At 43.3% G+C, this 25,729-nt stretch overlaps 1 protein-coding gene across 4 annotated transcripts in view; it reads right to left on the bottom strand.

Moving 5' to 3' along the window:
* LOC126267068 (muscle, skeletal receptor tyrosine protein kinase-like) overlaps positions 1 to 25,729 on the bottom strand; it is a 590,423-nt gene that overhangs the window by 37,685 nt on the left and 527,009 nt on the right. For all 4 annotated transcript variants that reach the window (XM_049971921.1, XM_049971918.1, XM_049971919.1 and 1 more), the window contains one exon: positions 6,281 to 6,445. In XM_049971921.1, coding sequence (XP_049827878.1) covers positions 6,281 to 6,445 — 165 coding nt within the window. The remainder of the gene's footprint in view (positions 1 to 6,280; positions 6,446 to 25,729) is intronic.

The following is a 25,729-nucleotide window of genomic DNA, read 5'->3' as shown; positions in this document are numbered from 1 at the left end:
TAGCACGATGGGGGGGGGGGGGGCGGAGGAAACGCAATACGGGGCTGTGGGGGGGGGGGGGGAGGTGTCGAGGGGGTGGGAGTACTCACCTGTTTGTGCCGACTGCGCCTGCAGGTCTGCAGAACTGCCCATTTCACGAACGTGCCCCCAGCAGCGGCGGCGGGATTAGCTGGCGGCGACCACCGCGGCCTCCCTCCCTATCTGTAATTACTCCGCCATCTTAATTACCTCCCGACCTGGGCGATGAGGGCAGCAGCCGACAATACCTCACCCTAACCACCGAGCCTTCACGTGCGCTCCCAGGTCGGCTAGCAGTCTACCGCGGAAAATTGCTCGCTAGCATTTATCGCTCGTGCCGAGTCCGTCTTAGGCGCCTGCTAAGTTTGTGACGCGTTATGATGGAAGTTGAGAAGCTAATTTCGGAGTTTCCCCGCAACAGACGGGGCTGAGAAAGAGCAAAGGGTGCTGCGCTCACTGTGTGCAGACTGCAGCGCCATTCAGCCGACCAACAGGCTAGCAGCTTACGGTACCGCAAACTGTGCTCCCCAGTACTAACAGGGACTTGTCGTCAACCGCATACGACAAAGAAACTTTTTTAAAAATTTACTCAGATAATAATTACAGCTGCTCTTACCTTTGTAATAACATATGAACATTTATAAGAGAAAAATGTCTCTGAGCACTATGCGACTTAACTTCTGAGGTCATCAGTCACCTAGAACTTAGAAATACTTAAACCTAACTAACCTAAGGACATCTCACACATCCATGCCCGAGACAGGATTCGAGCCTGCGACCGTAGCAGTCGCGCGGTTCCGGACTGAAACGCCTAGAACCACCGCCAATGGCTAGGATCGATGTTCAGGAAGTAGATGAAGGAATTCTACTACCTAGGTAGCAAAATTACCCACAACGGACGGAGCCAGATGGACACAAAAACAGACCGGCTCGAGCGAAAAAAGCATTGCTGACCAAGAGAAGTCTGCTAGCATTAAACATAGGTCTTAATTTGGGGAAGAAATTTCTGAGAACGTGCATCAGGAGCACAGCAGAGGATCGAAGCATTTTAAATGTGGTGTTACAGAAGAAAGTTGAAAATTGGGTGGACTGATATGATAAAGAATGAGGCCGTTCTTCGCAGAATCGGCGAGAAAAGGAATACTTGAAAAACACTGGCAAGCAGAAGGCACAGTCTGATAGGACGTTTGTTATGATATCACCGAATAACTTCCGTGGTACTAGAGGGAGCTGTAGAGGGTAAAAAGTGTAGAGCAAGAGAGGGATTGTAATACATGAAGCAAATAACTGAGGTCGTAGGTTGCAAGTACTGCTATGAGATAAAGAGGATGGTACATGAGAGAAATTCGAGGAGGTCTGCATCAAACCTGCCAGAATCCTGATGGAATAAAATGTACATTTATTTAAACAAAGACGTAATGTGACTACGATTCTTTTGAGTGTCATGCCGTGTCATCACAAAACACTACAAAACGACGTTACTCTAGTTAGTTGCCCTGAAGAATAGCTCTACAAAGAGGTCGAAAGGTCGGTTTGGTAGTAGTTGTTTGTTTTCTTAATGACTCCGACATGACAAGCAACCGGACTTATCTCAAATTTACACTGGCAGCTGTAGTGTGTCAGTCACAAAAAATGGTTCAAATGGCTCTGCACACTATAGGACTTAACTTCTGAGATCATCAGTCCCCTAGAACTTAGAATTACTTAAACCAAACTAACCCTAAGGACATCACACACATCCATGCCCGAGGCAGGATTCGAACCTGCGACCGTAGTGGATTCGCGGTTCCAGACTGAAGTGCCTAGAACCGTTCGGCCACAGCGACCGGCTGTGTCAGTCACACAATACTTAAAATACTATACTTTACAAGAGAATAAATAACAAGGATGTCTCCGGCATAGCAGTGTATGTCTGTTACAATAAGGATGCAGCGTGGCTATTTTAAATCTCTGACATCATATATACTTTAGCTCGCCGACTTAGATCTAGTAGGGCAAGACAAAAATTAACATCATTGTCTTTTTAACCATTATACTGCCAAGACACGAATATTTGTTATTCGCTATTAACTTACTATTTTAAGCACGGAGACCACAAAGAACCTTATAGCCCATTGAGCATTACAAAGTGGATTCATCTTATTACGTTATTATTGTTCGATACCTCAACAGTTAAAAACGGAACCGTTATAGGATAATTTTTTTGTCTGTCTTTTTGTCCGTCCATTAAGGTACCCTTTTCTCAGGAACGGGTAGAGGTATCAAGCCGAAATTTATGTCAAATACCAAGGTCTACGATCCTTTGACGATGCAGATAATTTAAGCTTCTAAAGTAATAAGGAAATAGAACGAAACACAGATATACATGGTGACATGAGAATACGAAGACATAATTTTATGTCCACGTTTAAAGAATGGCACCCACTAGGTTGACAAAACACACAGTAGAAATCTACGAAAACAGAAGTAAACCCAAAACTGAGCCAATTAAATGGATAGCTGTGTTTAAGGAGGATATTACAGTAGTCGGTATAATTCAGGCAGACGTTACAGGCAGAAATACGTTCAGACCAAAGATATTTAATTAGAAAGTTGGTCAGAAGGAAACTAGAAAACGAACTTGAGCACCGTGGACTGATGAAAGAAAGACACTTCATTCTGAAAGGATGAAACAAATTTGGACACAGAGGAATGCCAACCACCAAAGGCGACATTGATTGATTGTACCTCGTTTGGTCCTTTTGGGCCCATACGTGAATAATAATAATAATTATTATTATTAACATCAACACACATAATAATTTTATACGGAACCCTCAGAGTGCAAGTCCTACTCACATTTGTCCAGTGTTTTGTTCCATTAATGAGTTTAAAAAACTAATTTTTCCAATTAATATATGTTGCGCAATTCTACATGCAACATACACTTCAGTCATCATAGAGGAGTTGCTCAGAGATGTTGTGTCCCATCGCTCGTGTGCCGATTACAACACGACGTTCAGAGCCACTTAAATCTTGATAACCTGACATTGTAGCAGCAGTAACCTATCTAACAAATGCGCCAAACACTTATTGTCTGATAGAGGCTTTGCCGACGCCAATGCCTTCTTCTGCCTGTTTACATTGTATTTGAATAGGCATGCCTATACCAGTTTCTTTGGCTTTTCAGTGTATAAAGCTAGTTCAAGTGCATGTCGGTTGCAGTGGCTAAGCGCAAGTGAAGAGGCTTAGAAAGGACAGATTAACAAGGAAGGTACATTGCAGACGTCTTCATACTGAATATCTCAAAACACACAGTCAACATGGGTTTAGAAAACATCATTCCTGTGAAACACAACCAGCTCCTTTTTCACATGAAGTGTTGAGTGCTATTGACGAGGAATTTCAGATCGATTCCGTATTTCTGTATTTCCAGAAGGCTTTTGACACTGTACCACACAAGCGGCTTGTAGTGAAATTGCGTGCTTATCGAATATCGTCTCAGTTATGTGACTGGATTTGTGATTTCCTGTCAGGGAGGTCACAGTTTGTAGTAACTGACAGAAAGTCATCGAGTAAAACAGAAGTGATATCTGGCGTTCCTCAAAGTAGTGTTATAGGCCCTTTGCTGTTCCTTATCTATATAGACAATTTGGGGGACAATCTGAGCAGCCGTCTTCGGTTGTTTGCAGACGACGCTGTCGTTTATCGACTAATAAAGTCATCAGAAGATCAAATAAACTGCAAAACTATTTAGAAAAGGTATCTGAATGGTGCGTAATGTAGCAGTTGACCCTAAATAACGAAAAGTGTGAGGCCATCCACATGAGTGCTAAAAGGAACTCAAACTTCGGTTACACGATAAATCAGTCTAATCTAAAAGCCGTAAATTCAACTAAATAGCTAGAAATTAAAATTACGAAAAACTTAAATTGGAAGGAACATACAGAAAATGTTGTGAGGAAGGCTAACCAAAGACTGCGTTTTGTTGGCAGGACACTTAGAAAATGTAACAGACCAACTAAGGACACTGCCTGCACTACGCTTATCCGTCCTCTTTCAGAATAGTGTTGGGCGGTGTGAGATACTTACCAGATAGGACTGATGGAGTACATCGAAAAAGTTCAAAGAAGGGCAGCACGTTTTGTATTATCCCGAAATGTGGGAGAGAGTGTCAATGAAACGATACAGGATTTGAGCTGGACATCATTAAAAGAAAGGCGTTTTTCGTTGCGACGGTATGTTCTCACGAAATTCCAATCACCAAGTTTCCCTTCCGAATGCGAAAATATTTTGTTGACACCGACCTACATAGGAAGAAATGATCACCACGATAAAATAAGGGAAATCAGAGCTCGTACGGAAAGACATAGGTATTCGTTCTTTCCGCGCGCTGTACGAGATTGGAATAATAGCGAATTGTGAAGGTGGTTTGATGAACCCTCTGCCAGGCACTTAAATGTGATTTTTAGAGTAACCATTTAGATGTAGATGTAGACGTAGATGTAAAACCAACAATAACAGTGAAACGTGTAATGCCGGAAATTCATATCCTCCTATTTCCATCTATTGTACTATAATTTTTTTCCTTATTCTGTTACCTGAAGATATGACATTTCTGTGTCTTTATATATTGTAATTGTTTTACAATTTATATATATATATATATATATATATATATATATATATATATATATATATATATATGTATTTATGCATTTATGTCGATGTATAATTGGGTTCTTTTGTAAATATTATTTGTATCGAACGATTACATCGGTAAGTCGTGTGGAGAATTAAAGTGTTTAGGATCTTTGGTAGTGCTAACTCTGCCGCGTGGAGCGCGGGCAGAGCAGAGTCTGGCTGGAGTAGGGCGGTGGAGCAGGTGTGTTGAGTGACGCTCCCGCGAGTTGCCGCGCTTTCACGGTTTGGCAGCATGTAATTGCGCTTGACGTGCTGTGATAGTTTCTGGCACGGTGTCGTGGACGGGAAACATTAGCTGGCCCACATCAAGAGCTCGTTTCGCCTGGTGACTGTGTCGAGAAGAAGGCGCGGCAACATCCAGCTTTTGCAACAGCGACGGCCGACAGTATGTGATAGTCGCCACCTCCTCGATCGACGACTTTAAACCTTCAATCAACCAACAAGGAAGACTGAAAGCATGTAAAGTCTTAGAACTGTATGGAAGACCTCAGCTTTTCAAACTGATCCATTGGCATCACTAAAATACAGGAACTTAACATGAACCTTTGTTGCTCATTGTCGCAATTGCATTACCAAGCATGGTCTCTTCCTTTTCCGAAATGAACCCGAGTGTCGTTGAAATTGAAACGCCAACATTAAAGTAATATCAGTCCATTTCACTGCTTTAATTTCAAAGTTCAGTTAAAGTATTCATAGCTGGCTACAATAAACAAGCAGAACTATATTTAGATTACACAAGCGCAAATTAAAAGCGCGAGTTTTGTTACCATATTTTAGCTTACCTGTGACTACAGCTCAGATTGGTACTTACTAAATTTTACTATTGTTAATTGTTCAGAATCATTAATTCTAGTTCAAAGTTAAATCTCTTATTTTTAAATTGCGTAGATTCAAGTTGCTTTTGAGATGATTGTTGAGGTAGCCTAAGACTAACCTCATTTTATTTTATTTCGTAGTGCATCAGAAACAAAGTTCACGATTAATTTCAGTCACTAAATTAACTTTCAATTTTCCGATTTTATTAGTTCTTTTGCTAAATTAAGTCAGAGTGTAGCGAAATTTATTACTTCTGACAAACATTCAGTTTTCACACAACACGTGTCAAACTTCAGTTGCCTCGCTTTTAGTGCTAATTATATGTGCATAACCCTTTCTTTTTCAGTTATTATAGTAGTTGTCCATAGGACTGGCGACCGTAATTTTCCCCCAAATCTCAAATATCTAATTAACGCCAGTTAATTGTTAAAGTAACGACCGCAAATTTACTTTCTTTATTAACTTTACCCTTTTTTCAAAAAATTACCTTCCACTAATTTCATTTGCATTTTTCTTTTCATTTAGATGTAACCCTTCCTCCCTCTTTAAGACCGATTAACTTGGGTGGCGATTGCTTTTCCCAAATTTCCATTGGGTACACGCGGTTTTTAATTTTTCATTGTCATTAAGGTCGGTAAGTGACGGGGAGCTTACATACGTTCCGAAGAGGAACGAAAATTCCCGTATTTCACCGACCACAACGGAAGGATATTCAGTGCCCTTATAGGACCTCGTGGCAGTGAATGCTGCAGTCAAGACTCACCCCTGGGCACGACGCCGAGCAGGGCGAGAATGTTGGGGTGGCGGAAGGCGCTCATGGTCTCGACCTCGCGCATGAAGTCGTCCTCCGCCTCCCGCGTGGCCGCCTCCTTGAGCACCTTCACCGCCACCACCTCCGCCTGGCGGCCGTCGCCTCGCCGCAGCTCTCCTGCAACAAAGCGAACGTGTCAGCCCACACCACACTGGGCGAGGCGGGCAGGCTCAAAGGTGTACCTATTAGGACAAATGGTTATGGAAGATTTACGTGGCATGTGAACCGACAGTTTATTCGGTACATTTGACACTTTATTTGGAATTTTTGGCCACTGTGGGCAACTTTGCGTGGCTGAACACATGAGTCATTCTTTGGCTACCAGAGGTTATTATTGACCAGAGCTCAGGCGAGCGAAGTCGGAAACATTTGTCGGGTAGAGAGAGTTATTGAGCCGTGCACGGCTCGTCTTCTTGCCATTTATTGTTTGTCATCTTCTATTACGGTACTGCCGCCACGTTTTCTTATTGCATTTGGTGGCGTCACTAACTTCCTGCCTTACTTGCCCGTGAGTGGCAGCAGCAGCGCGTATCGATAAGTGCACTATCGTACCATCTCTGGAGCGGCCGATGGTATTTCCGGGTCGTCGTGTGTCTGGCAGTCAGGAAGCAGCACCAGTGAAGTCGGGGACGGAGCGCCGGTGAGGCGCGGACAGCCAGTGCTCGCCGACCGCTGGCGACACACGTGTACTGTCCGACGGAGGGAGATTGGAGCGGGACGACCGTTGGTTGGTCGTTCGGTTGGTCGTCTCATCGGCCGACGTATATTTGGTCCTTCCTCCGTTTCCGGGCCTGGGCAGTCGGCCGGTTGGCGTGGAGCAGCAACGAAGTCTCCGTCGCGCGTACTCTGGCCAGGGCCGCTGGCGGTGTGCACGTGAGGTGCTGCTCGCGAGTGCTACGAAGTTCGTCGCCCACCGATCTTGGACATGAAAGTTGAGTCCTCACTTAACCTACTGTCGAGCCTCAACTGTTTACATTTCTTCGTTTGATCCTGGTTGTGGTGTGCGTACTGTAAGACCTTCAGTACACACACCATCAGATTATTTGACTTGTCGCTCTAACGAAGTAGGCGAGTGTCAGCAATATGTCTCGTGGTCTTGTCGTGGCGTGTTTATCTTCTGCCGTTATGTCAGACGATAGAAATGCCACTTGCACGCTTAGAGTAGCAGATTGACGGTGACCAACTTTAAACAGAACTTGATTAATTTTCACACACGTTTATTAAAAATAATAACAAGTATAAAAATTACTTAACTTGGTTCTGGATGCTATTTACAATTGACAATCTGAAGTTCCTTTGGTATTGGTACGTTAATCTTATTCTCACATATATCTCTGATATTTGACAAAAGTGTCTATACATTTATCTTCATGGCTATGTGCAGGAATATGGTAATCTTATTGGGCGCAGACTGAAACTTGACTATAGACTGGTACAGACAAATGTAGAACTCGTACAGACCGTTGCAGACAAATGCAGACTGACTAATCGGACGTCTGTACACTCATTATAATACCTCGCGCATTTATGTATCACTGCGCGAGTGTGATCCGAGAGGAGAAACGGTTCTATGCTAGCAGTAATCTCATTGGGTGCGTTACACATTAATACCAGGATCGGCGGAAGCAGAATTTGGTCCGTCTCTAAGACAGCGCTATCTCGTAGTGCGGAGACGGACGAGCGCTGCGCCTGCGCTGTTGTGCTTAGCGTGGCGCGCTCTGGTGGGAAAGTTGTGTACGCGCTGACTACGCGGAACTATGTACACAACACTGGTTGTCGCTTTTGGGACATTCCCGCTAGTAACAACGTGTGTGTATTCAAGTCGGCTGAGATGCTAGCCGTCTTGCTGTGGAGTTTAACTGAATTTATTCCCTGTTATTGAAGTTGACCAGCGGTATCTCCTGCCTTGTGGCCGTTGACGTTCCGCTTACTAGCCCTGGTCATTGACGTAATTTTCGGCAGTGTATTTTCCTCGTCGTGTTGATACTGTCCAGCGTGGAGTGTAGTTCGACAGCTGACGTGTTGCTGGTTGTTGTCGGCGCCAATATTATGTGTGTCGTTGTATTGAAATCTTGTGGTCGTTTTTCTGGTTGCGTGGAGCGGATCTGATTTTGTTGATTGGTCGGTCGGCTGTCTATCGGTTGGGTTACCTTCAGATTAAGAAGTCGTTGGACAGGCTGCCTGTCTCACCTAAACGGACGTTAGTGTTATTATCCCAGGCTGTTCCTTGTCTGTTACATAGTAATTTCCCTGTTTAGGTTTTAGTTATTTGGTTGATGTGTGGCCTTCAGCTGAGTATCAATATCTCTTAAATCAATGTTATTCTCTTGCTCTTAAGGCATGAGATTGTTATTCTTCATAGGGACCTTCAGCCGAATTTTATATGAAATGTTTTAAGATACGGCCTTCTCCCTTTTAAAATTGAAACTCTTCTTTCTAGGGCTTAAGCCGCGGCCTTCAGCCTAGTTTTAATATCACTGAAATTAAAGTTCTTGTCTTGCCCTGAAGGCGTAATATTTTTATGCTTTTGTATGGGGGCTTTAGCCGAATTTTGCATGAAATGTTTTAAGATAAGGCCTTCTCTCCTTTGGTTGAAACTCTTCTTATTGCTTAATATGCGGCCTCCAGCCAGTTCCATTAAAATTAAATTGATGAGGCCTTCAGCCTGTTTAGATTGAAGATTTAGAAAGTACTCTTGGGTGAAACCTTCAGAAGAACCTTGTATTTCAATTTCTTGCGTAGGCCTTGTGTCTTGGATTCTGAGTGTGGCCGATCTAATAAAAAATAAATAAATAATAAAATAAATAAAAAAATAATAAAAGGAGGTCATTAAAGTTTTGAGTGTTTTGCGTCCTTGTTGTAATATTGTGTGTTGATAAATGAAGTTTGTATGTTGATTGCAACTAACAGCAACTTATTTTGGCCTCTTTCCACAACCGAACCCGCTCTGTCCTGCTAGCCCAGCCATTTCATCTATGTAATGCAGAATAAAAAGTGTTGCTGGCAGACGTATCGCACAAAGAATTGAAATGCTTTTCCGTAATACAAATGAGGATAGTGGATCACTTAAACGGCTGTGTAGAGAAGTTTTTATTCCGGAAAAAAAGAGAATTTGCACTGCAAGCACTAGCCAAGTAATTATTCTAGAATATAGAGTTCATTGTGTCTAACAGTATCTACGTGTTAGTATTCAGGATGAATTACCAGTCATCGACGTTCGGTACCGCACTTGTCAGGGGTTGCAGATACCGACCGCTGTCCGTACTAGTATCCCTGGACCCGCGAGACGAGACTAGCGCCGCTCCGCGGCTTGCAACAAGTCTGTAGCGAGCTCTCGGCCACTCTTGCTCGGGGCGTCAAGTAGGAAAGTGGTGTAGCCTTCAGCTGATAGGAAGCAACCTCTAACGAGGCGCTTAGTTAAAGTAGGGCCTATGTGATGCCTCTGTTTGTAATTATATTCCTCCTGACCATGAAGACTCCTGTACCACCAGTTAAGTACAATATATTATTTTTTACCAACGACTTCTATTTATTTTAGTCGTTGTAGACCCAGACCATGCAGCCAGCTCCTTATTGGCTTAACTGAAAAACCTGAGGTATACAGAAAGAAGATATTTTTATGTTTCTATTTAGCATTGGCCACCAGTCATTTACAATGGCGAAGATTCGTTCGTCATCATAACGATCTGTTCAATACCTAATTACATTTGTCTCGCCACTATTAGTTAAGAACAGCAAATAGTAAATTTTACATAATGAAGTAGTGTGTATAACAGTAATTTATTATTGTGTATGAAATATTACAAAAAGTGGTTATAGTTCATGTTAGTTTCAGTCTTCTCCGTGTTATTTATTTGCTGTGATTACCTGTCATTGCTTGCTTTGAACTAGAATGTTCACAGCTGGTGTGTGTTTTGATTGGCACAGCATGTTTCACACGTTGCATACGTTTATTTTGACAAGTTTCCTTGTTATTTTACATTGTGTTTTAAAACGTCGTTTCTTTTGACTGACAATCTACTTTCATTTCACTGCTCGATATGACAGTCATGACAGATGCATTCGTACGTATGTGCTTAGGTTTCACTTAATTCACGTGCCAGCTGTATTTTATTTAATCCATTTTTTGTCGTTTCCGTTACTTTTTGTGTATATGTTCATAAACGTATGATGTCAACTCTGGCTACATCTTTGCGCTCTCAGGTTTATGCTCGCAGTCAGTGTGATATTTGTCACTTTCCCGTCATTCGCGTTTATTCCACCACGCAGGTTAGAACGTAGTTCTCATCATGTCAAGTGTTGGCCACTTCTTAACATGTGGTGACATCTTTTCGGAACAATGGACGAATTTCTACATCTTCATCTACCTACATATTCCGTAAGCCAATGTAGGTGCGTGGCGGAGGGTACCCTGTACCACAACTAGTCGGTTCGTTTCCTGTTCCACTCGCAGACAGAGCGAGGAAAAAATAACTGTCTGTATACCTCCCTGTGAGCCCTCATTTCTCGTATCTTATCTTCGTGGTCCCAACGCGAAAGATATGCTGCAGTTAGCTTCATATGCCGGTTCTCTAAACTTTCTCAGTAGTGTTCTTCAAAATTCATGTCTTCTTACCTCCAGCGATTGCCACTTGAGCTCCCGAAGCATACTGGTAACACTTGTATTCTGATCGAACCTACCACTAACAAATGTAGCAGCATGCCTCTGAACTGCTTCGATGTCTTCTTCGAATCCGACCTGGTGCGGATCCCAAACATTATAGCAGTAATCAATTACATGTCGCACCAGTATCCTATGTGCCATCTGCTTTACAGATGAACCACACTTTCCCAAAATCCTGCCAATAAACCGAAGTCGACCGTTCACCTTCCCAACCACAATCCTAACATGCTCGTTCCATTTCATATTACTTCACAACCTTACGCCAAGATATTTAGACGACATGACTGTGTTAAGCAGGACACTGCTAATGCTGTATCCAAACATTACGGTTGTTTTTGTTTTCTACTCATCCGCATTATCCTACATTTTTCTACATTAAGGCCACTTGCCATTCATCACACCAACTAGAAATTTTGGCTAGATCATCTTGTATCAACCGACAGTATACCTTCCTGCACACCACAGAATTGTCAGCAAAGATTGCTGCCTACCCAGTCTGCCAGATCATTTATGTATGTAGAAAATAGCAACGCTCCTATCACACTTCCCTGTGGCACGCCTGATGTTACCCCAGTCTCCGTTGAACACTCGCCGACGAGGACAACATACAGGGTTCTATTACTTAAGAAGTCTTCGAGCCAGTCACATATCTGGGAGCCAATTCCGTATGCACGTAGCCTCGTTAACAGTCTGCTGTGGGATACCGTGTCGAATGCTTTTCGGAAATCTAGAAATAATGAATCAGCCTGCTGCTGCCCTTAATCCACATGTTGTTGATTTCATAATGTTCGGTACCATGTTGCCTTACATGACAACTACATGTTGTTAGTTGGTACCATTGCCTTACATAAGTAATTTTTCAATTTTTTTTCTTTGTGGTCTAGTATATAAACTATGAGTATACCTGTGTGTGTGTTTATGTGTGTGTGTGTGTGTGTGTGTGTGTGTGTGTGTGTGTGTGTGTGTGTGTGTGTAAGTGGGGGAGGGGGTGGCGACTGATTGCTTCCAGATCACCTGATGCTGACGTACTCCAAACTGCTGAAATTGTACTCGTGAATACGAACAATAAAGAATTTTGGTAGAGCCTAAGCGCAATGACAACTTTCAGTTTCAACCATTAAAGAGATTAAATATAATTTCAAAATACTATCTTTTATCATTTATAAGTATTGGACTGTAACTTATCGTCACTGAAAGATAAAAAATTGTAACTGACAAAACCTTCACTGTCACGCCTTGCACTGTTGCGTGGACAATGAATCGTATTTCCAGAAAAGAAACAAAGGTTTTACTTTATAATGCAGCCTGATAAACAAAATAAAACAGTTGCTCCCGAAGTGATTTCTTCCAGGAAAATGCAGCTAAGTACTTCACAATCTTGCAAAATGCAGACAGACTAGAGCTGAGTTATCCGTTTCTAGGTAAGAATCTACTACAAGGTCTAAACGAACTTTTCTAGAGGAAATTAGAAACATTATACACTAACAAAAAATCATCTAAATTCAGGGGGTGCATTTTATAACACGACATAGTTTTTGTTACCAACATTTAACTATTGTTTGCAACTGTTTCCTGACAAAGATATTCTGAGCATTATTGGTGATCATGCTTTATATTCAGCTTCATTTATAAAGAACCAGACGCAAGTTAGTTTAACCAGTACACATACATCAAAAGTGATTTGCACAATTGTATTCGTGTTTAAAGGTAGGTTAGGAAAGGCGTTCGTAGATCGGAATCAGTAATCGGAATCTTAAAAAGTACATGCTTTCACATTGCTAGCGAGAAGTTTTGTCATACACAGTTACCATTTAACAAGTTTCAATCTTCATACCGGGACCAGCGGGGATACAATACAAAGCACTTTGTTCAGGTGTGCAGACATGTACAATTACTGCACTAACAAGTGAGGTAAATGGGTTCCAACCCTTCACGTATACAACAATTGCGCTGTGTGCCGTGTTGGACGCCACGGCAATTTCCCAGGCGCCAGAGATAATGGTGAGTGGTGTGTTCCGCTGCAGTCGCCAGAGGACGGACGGTATGGTCACGTGAGTGCAGCGAGCGACGCCGCAACCGAGCTGGAGGGGTGGACGAGCTGTGAATTGTCACCACTTGCAAACAACTTCTTGGACAGAAACTTGTAGGCGCTATATAATTACACGGATGGAAGAAAACAGCAGTGCCGAGAAGGAGTTGTGCGACATAATCGAAAGTTGGTAGGTGTGTTTCTACATTTGAAAGACGATTTGTACTCAAATTTCGCTTTAGTCGCTTAACCCTAGGACGCACAAGCCTTTTTTTCTAACTTGGATGCCTAAGGGGGGGGGGGGGGGTTCGGCGAACCCACAGGTATTAAATAAGTTTACTGACGAAAAATTACAGCTTTCATAATGGTTTATGTATTTTAACTAAGACATCGGTTTATAAATGTTGTTAATTGTTATAAATACTGGATTGAGTGAATAAAAAATTGACATATTTCAATACAAAATACAGATGTGTTCATTTACAATAGACTGCTCTGAGTCTTGTTAATTGTTATAAATACTGGATTGAGTGAATAAAAAATTGACGTATTACAATACAAAATACAGATGTGTTCATATACAATAGACTGCTCTGTGTCTCAACTGCAAGGCAAGAGACACGCTTCACAATTTTTTCTGAATGTGTGTTACACACATGTTTACTACACTGTCCACAATATTGTTTTCATTTACTTAGATTGTTGTACTTCTGCTTCTTTGTTTTAGCTTCTCTTACACAAATATGGCACCGACCTTTTCGTACAGGAGACTGACGTGCTTCTGTTGTCACTTCTTTGATTTTTTGTAGAATAGTCTCCATTGCTTGAACAATTTGTTTAGATAACCCTCTTGCAATGGCACTTCTTTATTCTACCCGCAATTTCACTAGTTCCGGTGCCCTCTAAACAAGCTGAGCATCTCATCAATGGTGAGGTGGACCCCTGGTTTATACAGTAGTGGAAACCTATCATTCACTTTGTTGAAAACATCACAGATTGCTGTGAACTTGTCTGCTTCCCTTCTTAGCTGGCGGGTACTTTCGTCATCAAACCTTATGATTGCAATAAGTTCCGTGAAACGTTCTCTTGCTATAATACCCTTGTAAACTGGCTGACCCATTAGGTCTGACAAAAGATCGTGTACACTGACAATTGTCCTTATTTGCCCCCATAAGTATCGGGAATCCTATAAAGGTCTACAATTCTTTCTCATTAGTCAAAGTAACATTTCGCCTAACTGCCTCTTCATTTGAATGTTTTACTATAACATCCCTGATGTCAGGTGTAAGAAGTATCTTCAAGGCTTCTCCAGGCGAATGGCAAACACCAGCTGGAGTTACTCCTGCCTGCTCTCTAACTATATTAGCAACAGACCTCCGAGGAATTCTAGGCTTTGTGGTTACGTACCTTCTTCCAGACTTGGCCACAATGACATCCTGATGGTCACTGCCTGAAGCTGCACTATCTTCATCTTCTCTAACATCCACATCACTTTCCCGATTTGAATCATACTCCATAACACCATCCTCATATTCACTTTCACTCACCGAGTCAGAATCTTCATCTAAAATTTCATTCAGAACTCTTTCTAAAGACGAGTCACGTATTCTTTTAGTCATTTCTAAGTCTGGGTGTGAACAGAAGGGAACTGCACTAACTCTTTGCAAGTTTAGAAGATAAATAACAGCTGACTGACATCAACAATCACTTCCTCTCAAAGTAAACCGATTGTTGTGAACATCAAGAATACCAACCAACAAGAAACTAACTTGTTGTAGAGATGAGAAATATGAAATACTACTAAGGGAAATTTTCTATAGCATCGAAGCCTAAGGGGGGGTTTGTTGGACCCATAATAAGTTTTTTTTTCTTTCAAAGCAGAAATTTTCTATAAAATATATTGACACTAATGTTTCATAAAATGGCCAACAAACAATAACTCAAAGGGAATATGTAGTATGAAAGTTACTTGGCCAAAAGCAAGGGACATAAAAAAAAGTTGCCCTCTCATGGGGAAATTAATGTGTTTCTTTCAATGCCTTATTGTTTCTCTTACGTATGTTTCTACAAAGATTCGTTGTCCTAAGATCGCTCGTTTTTCATGGGGAGGGGGGGGGGAGGATCTGACGTAATGAATCTTTAATTATAACCACCCTCTTGGCGATGTGCGATGCGAGAGACAAATTAGGCGACGTACTTCTCGACAGATTTCACCGGGAACGTTTATTGACGGTGCTGGCTTAATTCACTGCACCGGTGCACATGCAAAATCGATAGCCTCACCTAGACCCGCGAGAGACGATTAAACATTTCTCAACTTCAAAGTCAATAATTAGAAGTGCTGTAGCTATCTATCTAGTTTCATGAGATATTCTAAGATCCGACCACTGGAACGGATTACCGAACCGCTAAATGTTTAATAGATCGCCTTCATCTGGTTACTAGCAAACTCCAACGATACTTACCACAAAAAAGAAAAAACAGTTTCAAGAAAAAAGGGAATACTACCAAATTCCATTTGATATGGAAAAAGAATAAAAGTGACAATTGTTGATTTACGCTTACCTCTTTTTATCAAAAATCCACGCCTACTAATTCGCAACACACACCCCTATAGAAACAAGGAAGTCCTAAATAGAATTCCACAACCGCACACAGGAGCGCAGTTCTCACTATCTCGTAGACTTTCCGTTAGAAAAAAATAGCCTCATTGATCACGAAGAATCACCAACCCTAGTCTATCGAAATGATAACCACTTTAAAACAGACACTCAGTCCCAGACTCCGCGATTTCAGGAGAACCAAACCTCTCTACGAAATAATTTAACGTGCAGACAATCCAGCCAAATCAGAATCAGGAGCAGAATGTGGATATTAGCGTTGCCCATTTCCTGAACATGCCTATAGTCCTTCTGTAAGGTGGTTATGTGACATGACCATTTTCCCCAAACTATGCCGTAACTGATATAAAATCTGAAATAAGAAAAAATTCGAAATCGCAAAAAATTAATGTCTTGCGATAAATGAAATATGAATCAGTATCAGTGATTGACAGCAGTTATCTATGTAGATTACAACTTCCTGTACTGAACTGCATGTGCATGTAAACAAGAAGGCTCTATGAAAGCATCTTGCACATGGCTGTAGGCGAGGGTATCCGCTGTGGGGTCATAAAACCCTGCAAGGCAAGAGCCCTCACCGGAATTCGTGAAATGCCCAATGGTACGCTCGAACACGTGGAAGGATTCTCCAAGAGTGTCAGACTGGAGAGTGCTTTAAATTAAGCCGCCTCGGTGCCAGACTCTCGCAAATTCACAGTGCAGCTCATATGTGTGTATGTATAGGCTGCACAGGGACAACGGAGACTTGAAAGTCTCCTCGAGTTTGCTGCCGGACCCTGAAATCACCGTAATCCAATATTTCGGGGGTCAAACTGTCCACGATCTTCAGCAGAACGCTGTTGCTGCTATCCCCCGCTGAAAACTGACGCCAAGCCTGCGTATCGTCGTCCTAAGTAGGCCTTCGTACCGTACATGGCGCATGCGCCGCCCGCCACAGTTGCTGCCCTCCAAGCCTGGGCTGGTGACACCGCCCTTAGTAAAACACCGGCGGCAACGATATATCGAACTCAAAGACTATTTACAAGCGCTCGGGCTGGCTACCCCGAAAAACTGTGTGATTTGATGCCGGCTAGCGCAGGCTTCTACATCATGCTAAGAGGAAAACCATTGGCTCTATTAATACACTTGTCTGACAACCCAACGTCATTTGCCTCTTTTATAAACAGTTTCAGAAAACGGAAGTGTTGGCAACTATCACAGTCACGTCAAGTTTCACCCCATCTCCCTCGTTAAGGAATGTTCTGCTAGCGCCGATTTATCCAGCTGTTGCAGCCTCGTATGACGGTGATGTTCCACGCATCTGTCCTGAACTTTGTGAAACGAACGGCCGATCTAAGCCGTACCACAGACACAAAATTTTATATATCCCAGGCTTCCTAAGTCCCAAATCATCTTTCACAGTGCCCTAATTTTGGAAGATTGTCGGAACACAATCATAAATGTTAAAATTCCTTAAAATTCTTCTGATCTTAAACGATATGCACCCGTCACAAGGCATAAAGACCACAGACCTGTGCTTCTCTTCACGTAACTGCGAAGGTGGTACAAATTCCATAGGCCGACGAATCTGCTTCTGAGAGTATCACTTTTCCTTGAAAAAGAGCCATCAAATGTGTGAGTTCTTGGGTTAAACTGTCTGCGCCGGAAATGGCATATGCTCTGCGTAGCAGGGTCTTACGGGCACCATTGCTTTGTTATGGCGGACAGAAACTCTTAGCATGCAGATACCAACCGGTGTGTGTCGCCTTACTGTGAAAGCTGTGTCCCAGTGTACTACTTGTTTTTTGTGCAGCACGGCGTCCAAAACCGAAGCCTCCCGTCGCTTTCAACCACTATGGTAAATTTAATGTTGGGGTGGAGACAGCTGAAATAGTCCAAAAATCTGTTGGGAGCTTCACGCCCATGAGCTCAGACCAAAAAGGTATCACTTACATATCACCATAAGCAAGTTGTTTGAAAAGCTGAAGTCCTCAGTGCCCTATCCTTGAAGTCTTCTACACTCCTGGAAATGGAAAAAAGAGCACCGTGAATTCATTGTCCCAGGAAGGGGAAACTTTATTGACACATTCCTGGGGTCAGATACATCACATGATCACACTGACAGAACCACAGGCACATAGACGCAGGCAACAGAGCATGCACAATGTCGGCACTAGTACTGTGTATATCCACCTTTCGCAGCAATGCAGGCTGCTATTCTCCCATGGAGACGATCGTAGAGATGCTGGATGTAGTCCTGTGGAACGGCTTGCCATGCCATTTCCACCTGGCGCCTCAGTTGGACCAGCGTTCGTGCTGGACGTACAGACCGCGTAAGACGACGCTTATTCCAGTCCCAAACATGCTCAATGGGGGACAGATCCGGAGATCTTGCTGGCCAGGGTAGTTGACTTACACCTTCTAGAGCACGTTGGGTGGCACGGGATACATGCGGACGTGCATTGTCCTGTTGGAACAGCAAGTTCCCTTGCCCGTCTAGGAATGGTAGAATAATGGGTTCGATAACGGTTTGGATGTATCGTGCACTATTCAGTGTCCCCTCGACGATCACCAGAGGTGTACGGCCAGTGTAGGAGATCGCTCCCCACACCATGATGCCTGGTGTTGGCCCTGTGTGCCTCGGTCGTATGCAGTCCTGATTGTGGCGCTCACCTGCACGGCGCCAAACACGCATACGACCATCATTGGCACCAAGGCAGAAGCGACTCTCATCGCTGAAGACGACACGTCTCCATTCGTCCCTCCATTCACGCCTGTCGCGACACCACTGGAGGCGGGCTGCACGATGTTGGGGCGTGAGCGGAAGATGGCCTAACGGTGTGCGGGACCGTAGCCCAGCTTCATGGAGACGGTTGCGAATGGTCCTCGCCGATACCCCAGGAGCAACAGTGTCCCTAATTTGCTGGGAAGTGGCGGTGCGGTCCCCACGGCACTGCGTAGGATCCTACGGTCTTGGCGTGCATCCGTGCGTCGCTGCGGTTCGGTCCCAGGTCGACGGTCACGTGCACCTTCCGCCGACCACTGGCGACAACATCGATGTACTGTGGAGACCTCATGTCCCACGTGTTGAGCAATTCGGCGGTACGTCCACCCGGCCTCCCGCATGCCCACTATACGCCCTCGCTCAAAGTCCGTCAACTGCACATACGGTTCACGTCCACGCTGTCGCGGCATGCTACCAGTGTTAAAGACTGCGATGGAGCTCCGTATGCCACGGCAAACTGGCTGACACTGACGGCGGCGGTGCACAAATGCTGCGCAGCTAGCGCCATTCGACGGCCAACACCGCGGTTCCTGGTGTGTCCACTGTGCCGTGCGTGTGATCATTGCTTGTACAGCCCTCTCGCAGTGTCCGGAGCAAGTATGGTGGGTCTGACACACCGGTGTCAATGTGTTCCTTTTTCATTTCCAGGAGTGTATAAATAATTTGGTAGCTATGGGCGATAAAAGGCTTCTGACAAGATCTCCGTCATTCTGTTAAAAACGTTTCCATTAAATGAAAAATACGTGGCTGTTAGCACATGACGACAAAGTTTCCCCAACTCTTCATCTAGTTTTTAATTTTTTAAACCCAGGAACTCTTGCAGAGGGGCTTGTGAAAATAGGAAAATGGATTCTCTGAGAAGCAGATTCGTTGGGTTATGGAGGTTGGACCATCCCCTCAGCTGAATGAATAGGAGCATAGAACTGTGATCTTTATTCCTTATGCTGGGTCCATATCCTTTAAGACTGGGAGTGTGTGTTCCATCCACTTTCCAAGATCAGGGCGCTACTCGGCTCTGTGAAAGATTGTTTGGGGCTCAGGAAGGCTGGCATATAAAAAATTCCTGTCAGCTTGGGAAGGCTTACATTGCCCGTTCGTTTTGCACATTTCAGGATAGGTGCGTGGAACATCGCCGGCATAAGAGGCTAGAACAGCCAGAAAAATTGGTGGTAGCAGAACATTACCAAAACTAGGGACGTTGGATGAAATATGATGAGACTATGATAGTTGCTAACACGTCCGGCTTTTGAAACAGAGTTTATAAAGCGGGAATTGAAATTAGGTTGGCTCATAATTTGATTAATAGAGACAGTGGCTTTCGTCTTAGGACTCGGAACCCTGTAATGTCTCTTATCAAAACAGAACGTTCTTCGGTGTGGCCAGGCACAGTGTTTAAAAATAGTAATGTATCATCACCGCCGGTGTTCTAGCAGGGGCATCGCCTCCAACCCAGTCCTGGAGGGCAGCAACTGTGATGGACGGCCCTTGCGCCTGTACGGTACGTAGGCGTATATAGGATGACAGTTTGTACTCTTGGAATCAGCTTTCAGCGGGACTCAGGAGCAGCAACTTTCTGCTGACAATGGCGGACAGTTGGCTCGCCGAAATATTGAATCATGTTGGTTTCAGAATCCAGCAGCAAACCCGATGAGACTTTCAAGAGTTAAACGGTGGGAGAGCCTACGACGTGAAGACGACGCAGGCTGTTTTCAACAATCTATGCGTGGTCTCGGGGATGTGTGCCGGTTTGTTAGAATGCCGGAAGAACTCATAATGTGAATGGTACGGCTGGCAGTCAGAATTTGTCGAAATACACGGACCTCTAGGACAAAATTTGAGAGTGGAGTGGGACTCAAAAGGCTTAGGGCGACTTCGAAGATTGTGAGACACAGCCACTGCACTCAGGTCCCACAGAACAATAAGCAGTGGTGAACCTAAAGAATTTAGAAGCGAGTATCAGAAACACGACTGCGCTTACAAAAGTTCACCCTTTATAGCCGACTCGAACGTAGAGAGTGGGAGAGTGTAGGACGCAGTTTTAGGGTACTAAGTATTACTGGTTAACCACTGAAATGAGAGTAAGGGAGGGAGAGCCTTTTGATTTTGTCTCGAAATTTGGTACAAAATCCGAAGAAATTCTGGTCGTATGTAAAGTACACAAGCAGCAAGACGCAGTCAGTACCTTCGCTGCGCAGTGCCGATGGTAGAATTACCGACGACTGTGCCGCTGAAGCGGAGTTATTAACGCAGTTTTCCGAAATTCCTTCACCAGGGAAGACGGATGGAATATTCCAGAATTTGAAACAAGAACAGCTGCTAGCACGACTTTCTTAGAAGTAGATACCTTAGGGGTTGCGAAGCAATTCAAATCGCTTGATACGGGCAAGTCTTCAGGTACAGATTGGATACCGATTAGGTTCCTTTCAGATTACGCTGATACAATAGCTCCCTACTTAGCAATCATATACAACCGCTCGTTCACCGATAGATCTGTATCTGAAGATTGGAAAATTGCGCAGGTCGCACCAGTTTTTAAGAAGGGTAGTAGGAGTAACCCATCGAACTACAGACCTATATCATTGACGTCGGTTTGCAGTAGGGTTCTGGAGCATATACTGTATTCAAAAATTATGAATCACCACGAAGGGAACGATCTATTGATACGTAATCAGCATGGTTTCAGAAAACATCGTTCTTGTGCAACGAAGCTAGCTCTTTATTCGGACGAAGTAATGGGCGCTATCGACAGGGGATCTCAAGTTGATTCGGTATTTCTAAATTACCGGAAAGCTTTGACACCGTCCCTCACAAGCGACTTCTAATCAAGCTACGGGTCTATGGGGTATCGTCTCAGTTGTGCGACTGGATTCGTGGTTTCCTGTCAGGAAGGTCTCAGTTCGTAGTAATAGACGGCAAATCATCGAGTAAAACTGAAGTGATATCAGGTGTTCCCCAGGGAAGCGTCCTGGGACCTCTGCTGTTCCTGATCTATATTAATGACCTGGGTGACAATCTGAGCAGTTCTCTTAGGTTGACGCTAAATAACGAAAAGTGTGAGGTGATCCACATGAGTTCCAAAAGAAATGCGTTGGAATTCGATTACTCGATAAATATTAGAATTCTCAAGGCTGTCAATTCAGCTAAGTACCTGGGTGTAAAAATTACGAACAACTTCAGTTGGAAAGACCACATAGAAAATATTGTGGGAAGGCGAGTGAAAGGTTACGTTTCATTGGCAGGACACTTAGAAGATGCAACAAGTCCACTAAAGAGACAGCTTACATACACTACACTCGTTCGTCCTCTGTTAAAATAATGCTGCCCTGTGTGGGATCCTTACCAGGTGGGATTGACAGAGGACATCGAGAGGGTGCAAAAATGGCAGCTCGTTTTGTATTATCACGTAATAGGGGAGAGAGTGTGGCAGATATGATACGCGAGTTGGGATGGAAGTCATTTAAGCAAAGACGTTTTTCGTCGCGGTCAGATCTATGTACGAAATTTCAATCACCAACTTCCTCTTCCTTAATAGCATAGAAGACAACGTAGAAATATTGCATGTAGAAAAGAAAGGGAGTAAACTTGATTTACTATAGGAATTCGAGATAGCTATCCATGAAAAGAAACAAAGCAATATTCTAAATGCACAAGATAATTTTAAAGAAATGAGATTTTTTAGCGGGTTTTTAGAATTATTTTAGGGTAGGTATGCGATTTTAAACTTGTAGCATGTCACTGACGGAGTTGCGAGAGGCTAACGATCGCAGACCAATGCAATAAGGAAATCAGGCGCCCAATAGCAGAGCGTTACCGTCAAGCACACGGCTGTAACCACGCCTCAACACCTAGGCACGTCAGTCCACAACAGCTCCAGAGCCGGCACAGTGCGACAGCATATTTGGTAGCTATGGGACGGCCCTCAACTTGTGTCAACAACTTCAATTTAAGACGAGGACCCACAGTCCAATATCCCTTTAATTCTGATTTACTCTATGGACTTCCCAACTATTTGTGATGGTACTTTGTCTTTTTAGTCCGTTTAATTTCATGACATAGACTTTACAACCTGACGACGAGAGCATTGTCTGTTGAAACGCGTTGTTAAAATATATCTATAAGAATCGTGGTTGAATGCCAACAGTGATAACCAGTATAACGATAACTGCTACCTCGACTCCATAATGGATTATATTAAAAAGAGAAATCAGAGCTCGAACAGAAAGGTTTAGGTGTTCGTTTTTCCCGCGCGCTGTTCGGGAGTGGAATGGTGGGGAGATAGTATGATTGTAGTTCGATGAACCCTCTGCCAAACACTTAAATGTGAATTGCAGAGTAATCATGTAGATGTAGATGTTGATGTAGATACAGCATATTATTGGTGTGTACTTGCTCTGTTCATCATTCAGCCAATAGAAATTACGTCACGCTATTAAACGTGGAGAACCGAGTTTTCCTTGTCGGAAGCAGACTGCAGAAAGTTACTCTCCGTGCAGGCACCATTTCGGGTAGCGCTTGACAGGCAGGCGCCACTTCGGCAGATTTCACGTCAGCAGCGAGTGACTTTCGTTGCCGAAGCTGAAATTAGAGGCAAGTTGTTGGTACAGAGCCATTTCAGCCGCCACTTGCAGATTATAAGTATTGAGAGATTCAGCCGCAACTGTGAGGTGGACTGTAGGGAAAATAAAGTTAATCAGGAAGACTTTTTTGCAGTTAAAAGTTCATCATGCTTTCAACCCCAGCCGTAGAAGAAAACACGTACCTTTCTGTAGCGTTTTCTACCTTTAAATTCTGACCTTCAGCAATCACACGACGGCTTACGCGAATACAACTATTTTGTTCAAATATTCTTTCATTTAAGTCACATTCCAAATCCAGTGTCCAGGTGTCTCAAGGCACTACCTTATGATTATTAAACCATTTATTTTGCATTTTTGTGTAATAAACTGAGTTAATTGAGATCTTGTTTGCCGCGCGGGATTAGCCGAGCGGTTTGGGGCGCTGCAGTCATGGACTGTGTGGCTGGTCCCAGCGGAGGTTTGAGTCCTCCCTCGGGCATGGGTGTGTGTGTTTGTCCTGAGGATAATTTAGGTTAAGCATTGTGTAAGCCTGGGGACTGATGGCCTTAGCAGTTAAGTCCCATAAAATTTCACACACTTTTATTTGAGATATCATTTTTTCATGGAAAACGATTTAATTATGTCAGATATACAGGGCCGTTCTAACATATACAATTAAAGAGTCACGACCTCTACTAACAAACTTAAACGGCAGTTTACACTTGTACTGGCCTCCCAAGGTCTCACTAATCGAGAACGAGCTCCCAAGTACATAAGTAATAATTAACACTTTATTGGCAATAAAAGAGACGCTTCTATTTAAAATCTGTGGGCTACAGTTAATATTGACACAGAAACGTAACAAAAATTCTTATATCAATCGGAAAACTGTCAGACTGTTTGATAGTTGTATCACTTACCATGTGTACCGGTATTAAATGAGCATTAAGATACAAATGTGTCGATAGGGATCATTTGTTGTAAAGGAGCCTTAATTTTTGTTTTTTTGTTTGGTATGACATCTGTCAAAGATATTTAGTATACATCAAGTCATGGAACAAACATATGTTTTCGTCGTGTTAGCAATGTCGAATTTTGTATCAAAAAGTGATGATTTGTGGAAAGCATTAATTTTTTGTTTTCATCTGAAAAAAAGTGCTGCAGAGTCGCATCGAATGCTTGTCGAGGCATATGGTGATTATGCACTATCAGAGGCAACATGCAAAGGATGGTTTCAACTGGTCAGAAATAATGATTTTGATGTAAGAAATAAAGAATGTGGAAGAACACCAAAAATGTTCGAAGACGCCGAATTGCAAGCAATATTGGATGAAGATGATACTTTGAGTCAGAAGCAAATAGCAGCAATGCTAAATGTTGCACAAAAACCATTTCTGACCGTTTGAAAGCTATGGGAAAGATTCAGAAGTGTGGAAAATTGGTGCCACATGATTTGAATGAAAGACAGATGGAAAACCGAAAAACCATTTGTCAAATTTTGCTTAAAAGACATGAAAGAAAATCAATTTTGCATCGAATTGTTACTGGCGATGAAAAATGGATTTATTTTAAGAATCCTAAACGGGAAAAATAGTGCGTTAATCCGGGACAACCATCAACATCGACTGCAAAACCAGATAGATTCAACAAGAAGACAATGCTCTGTGTTTGGTGAGATCAGAAAGGTGTGGTGTATCATGAGCTTCTAAAACACGTAGCTGGGAGCTGCTACCCCACCCGCCGTATTCACCAGACTGGGCCCCTTCCGTCTACGATTTGTTTTCATCAATGGGACACGCAATGGCAGAGGAAGAAGTCGAAAATTGGGTGTATGATTGGTTTCCTTCAACAGACGAACATTTCTATTGGCGTGGTGTCCACAAACTGCCAGACAGGTTGTATAGAAAGCAATGGTCAGTACTTTGAATAAAATGTTTTTACTTTACAATTAAAAATTGGTGTTTCATTTTTACAACAACCAAAAAAAAAACGCTCATTTCATACCGGTACTCCTGGTTCTAGTCTGAAATTAAAGGTTCGTAGTTCAAAACTACCACTGTGCACCAAACAGTGTGAATTCTATGTCCAGGCAGACCACTGTTTGAATGGCTGTCTAGAATTTACAATCATGGAAAAAGTGTAACACAACTGGATACCAATTCCTGGCACTGGAGTCTGCAGAGGCCAAGGTCGCACGTGGTAGACTGCTGGAGGCTCACGAGCGCTCCGAAGGTGATCATCTCCAGGATGGTGCGTTAGCTTCAACTTGCCTGGCTGTGGCGATACGGGGTCTTAAATACAGTCCAAGTGACATCAAGGGGCAAGAGGGCAAGTAGGCCCACTATAGCCGCACATGTTAAAGGCTACGTGGAGGCCACCTGCTGGCAAAGCGGGTGCCTCTTTTCGTAGCGGCGGATGCTGGAATTTCGAATGACAACAAGGCGTTCTATTTGTCATTCCTCAGAACTGTTTGTTTTTTGGCTCAAGATGCCGTGGCGCCTACAGGACCACTCTTAGACCACCCGCCTCATTGCCCTGTTACGCTGGTGGACTACACATCCCGATACAGCACTGCTGCTTCCTACCATTATTCTTACAAGACAAACGGTCCATCGTACCCCCTCAGGTTAAGTAGTAACAGGGCTCAGTGGACAGCCGTTAAAAAAATGAATACATATGAAGCCGAGGGTTGCACGGATACTAATGCACTGAATTTTTTTTCTCAGTCGAAAACAATGCTACGAATGCGAATCGTTTACGTATGTATT

The sequence above is a fragment of the Schistocerca gregaria genome, chromosome 4 (assembly GCF_023897955.1).
Source record: "Schistocerca gregaria isolate iqSchGreg1 chromosome 4, iqSchGreg1.2, whole genome shotgun sequence".
NCBI lineage: Eukaryota > Metazoa > Arthropoda > Insecta > Orthoptera > Acrididae > Schistocerca > Schistocerca gregaria.
Note: the sequence above shows the minus strand (reverse complement) of the source record. Positions and strands in the feature narration are given on the sequence as shown.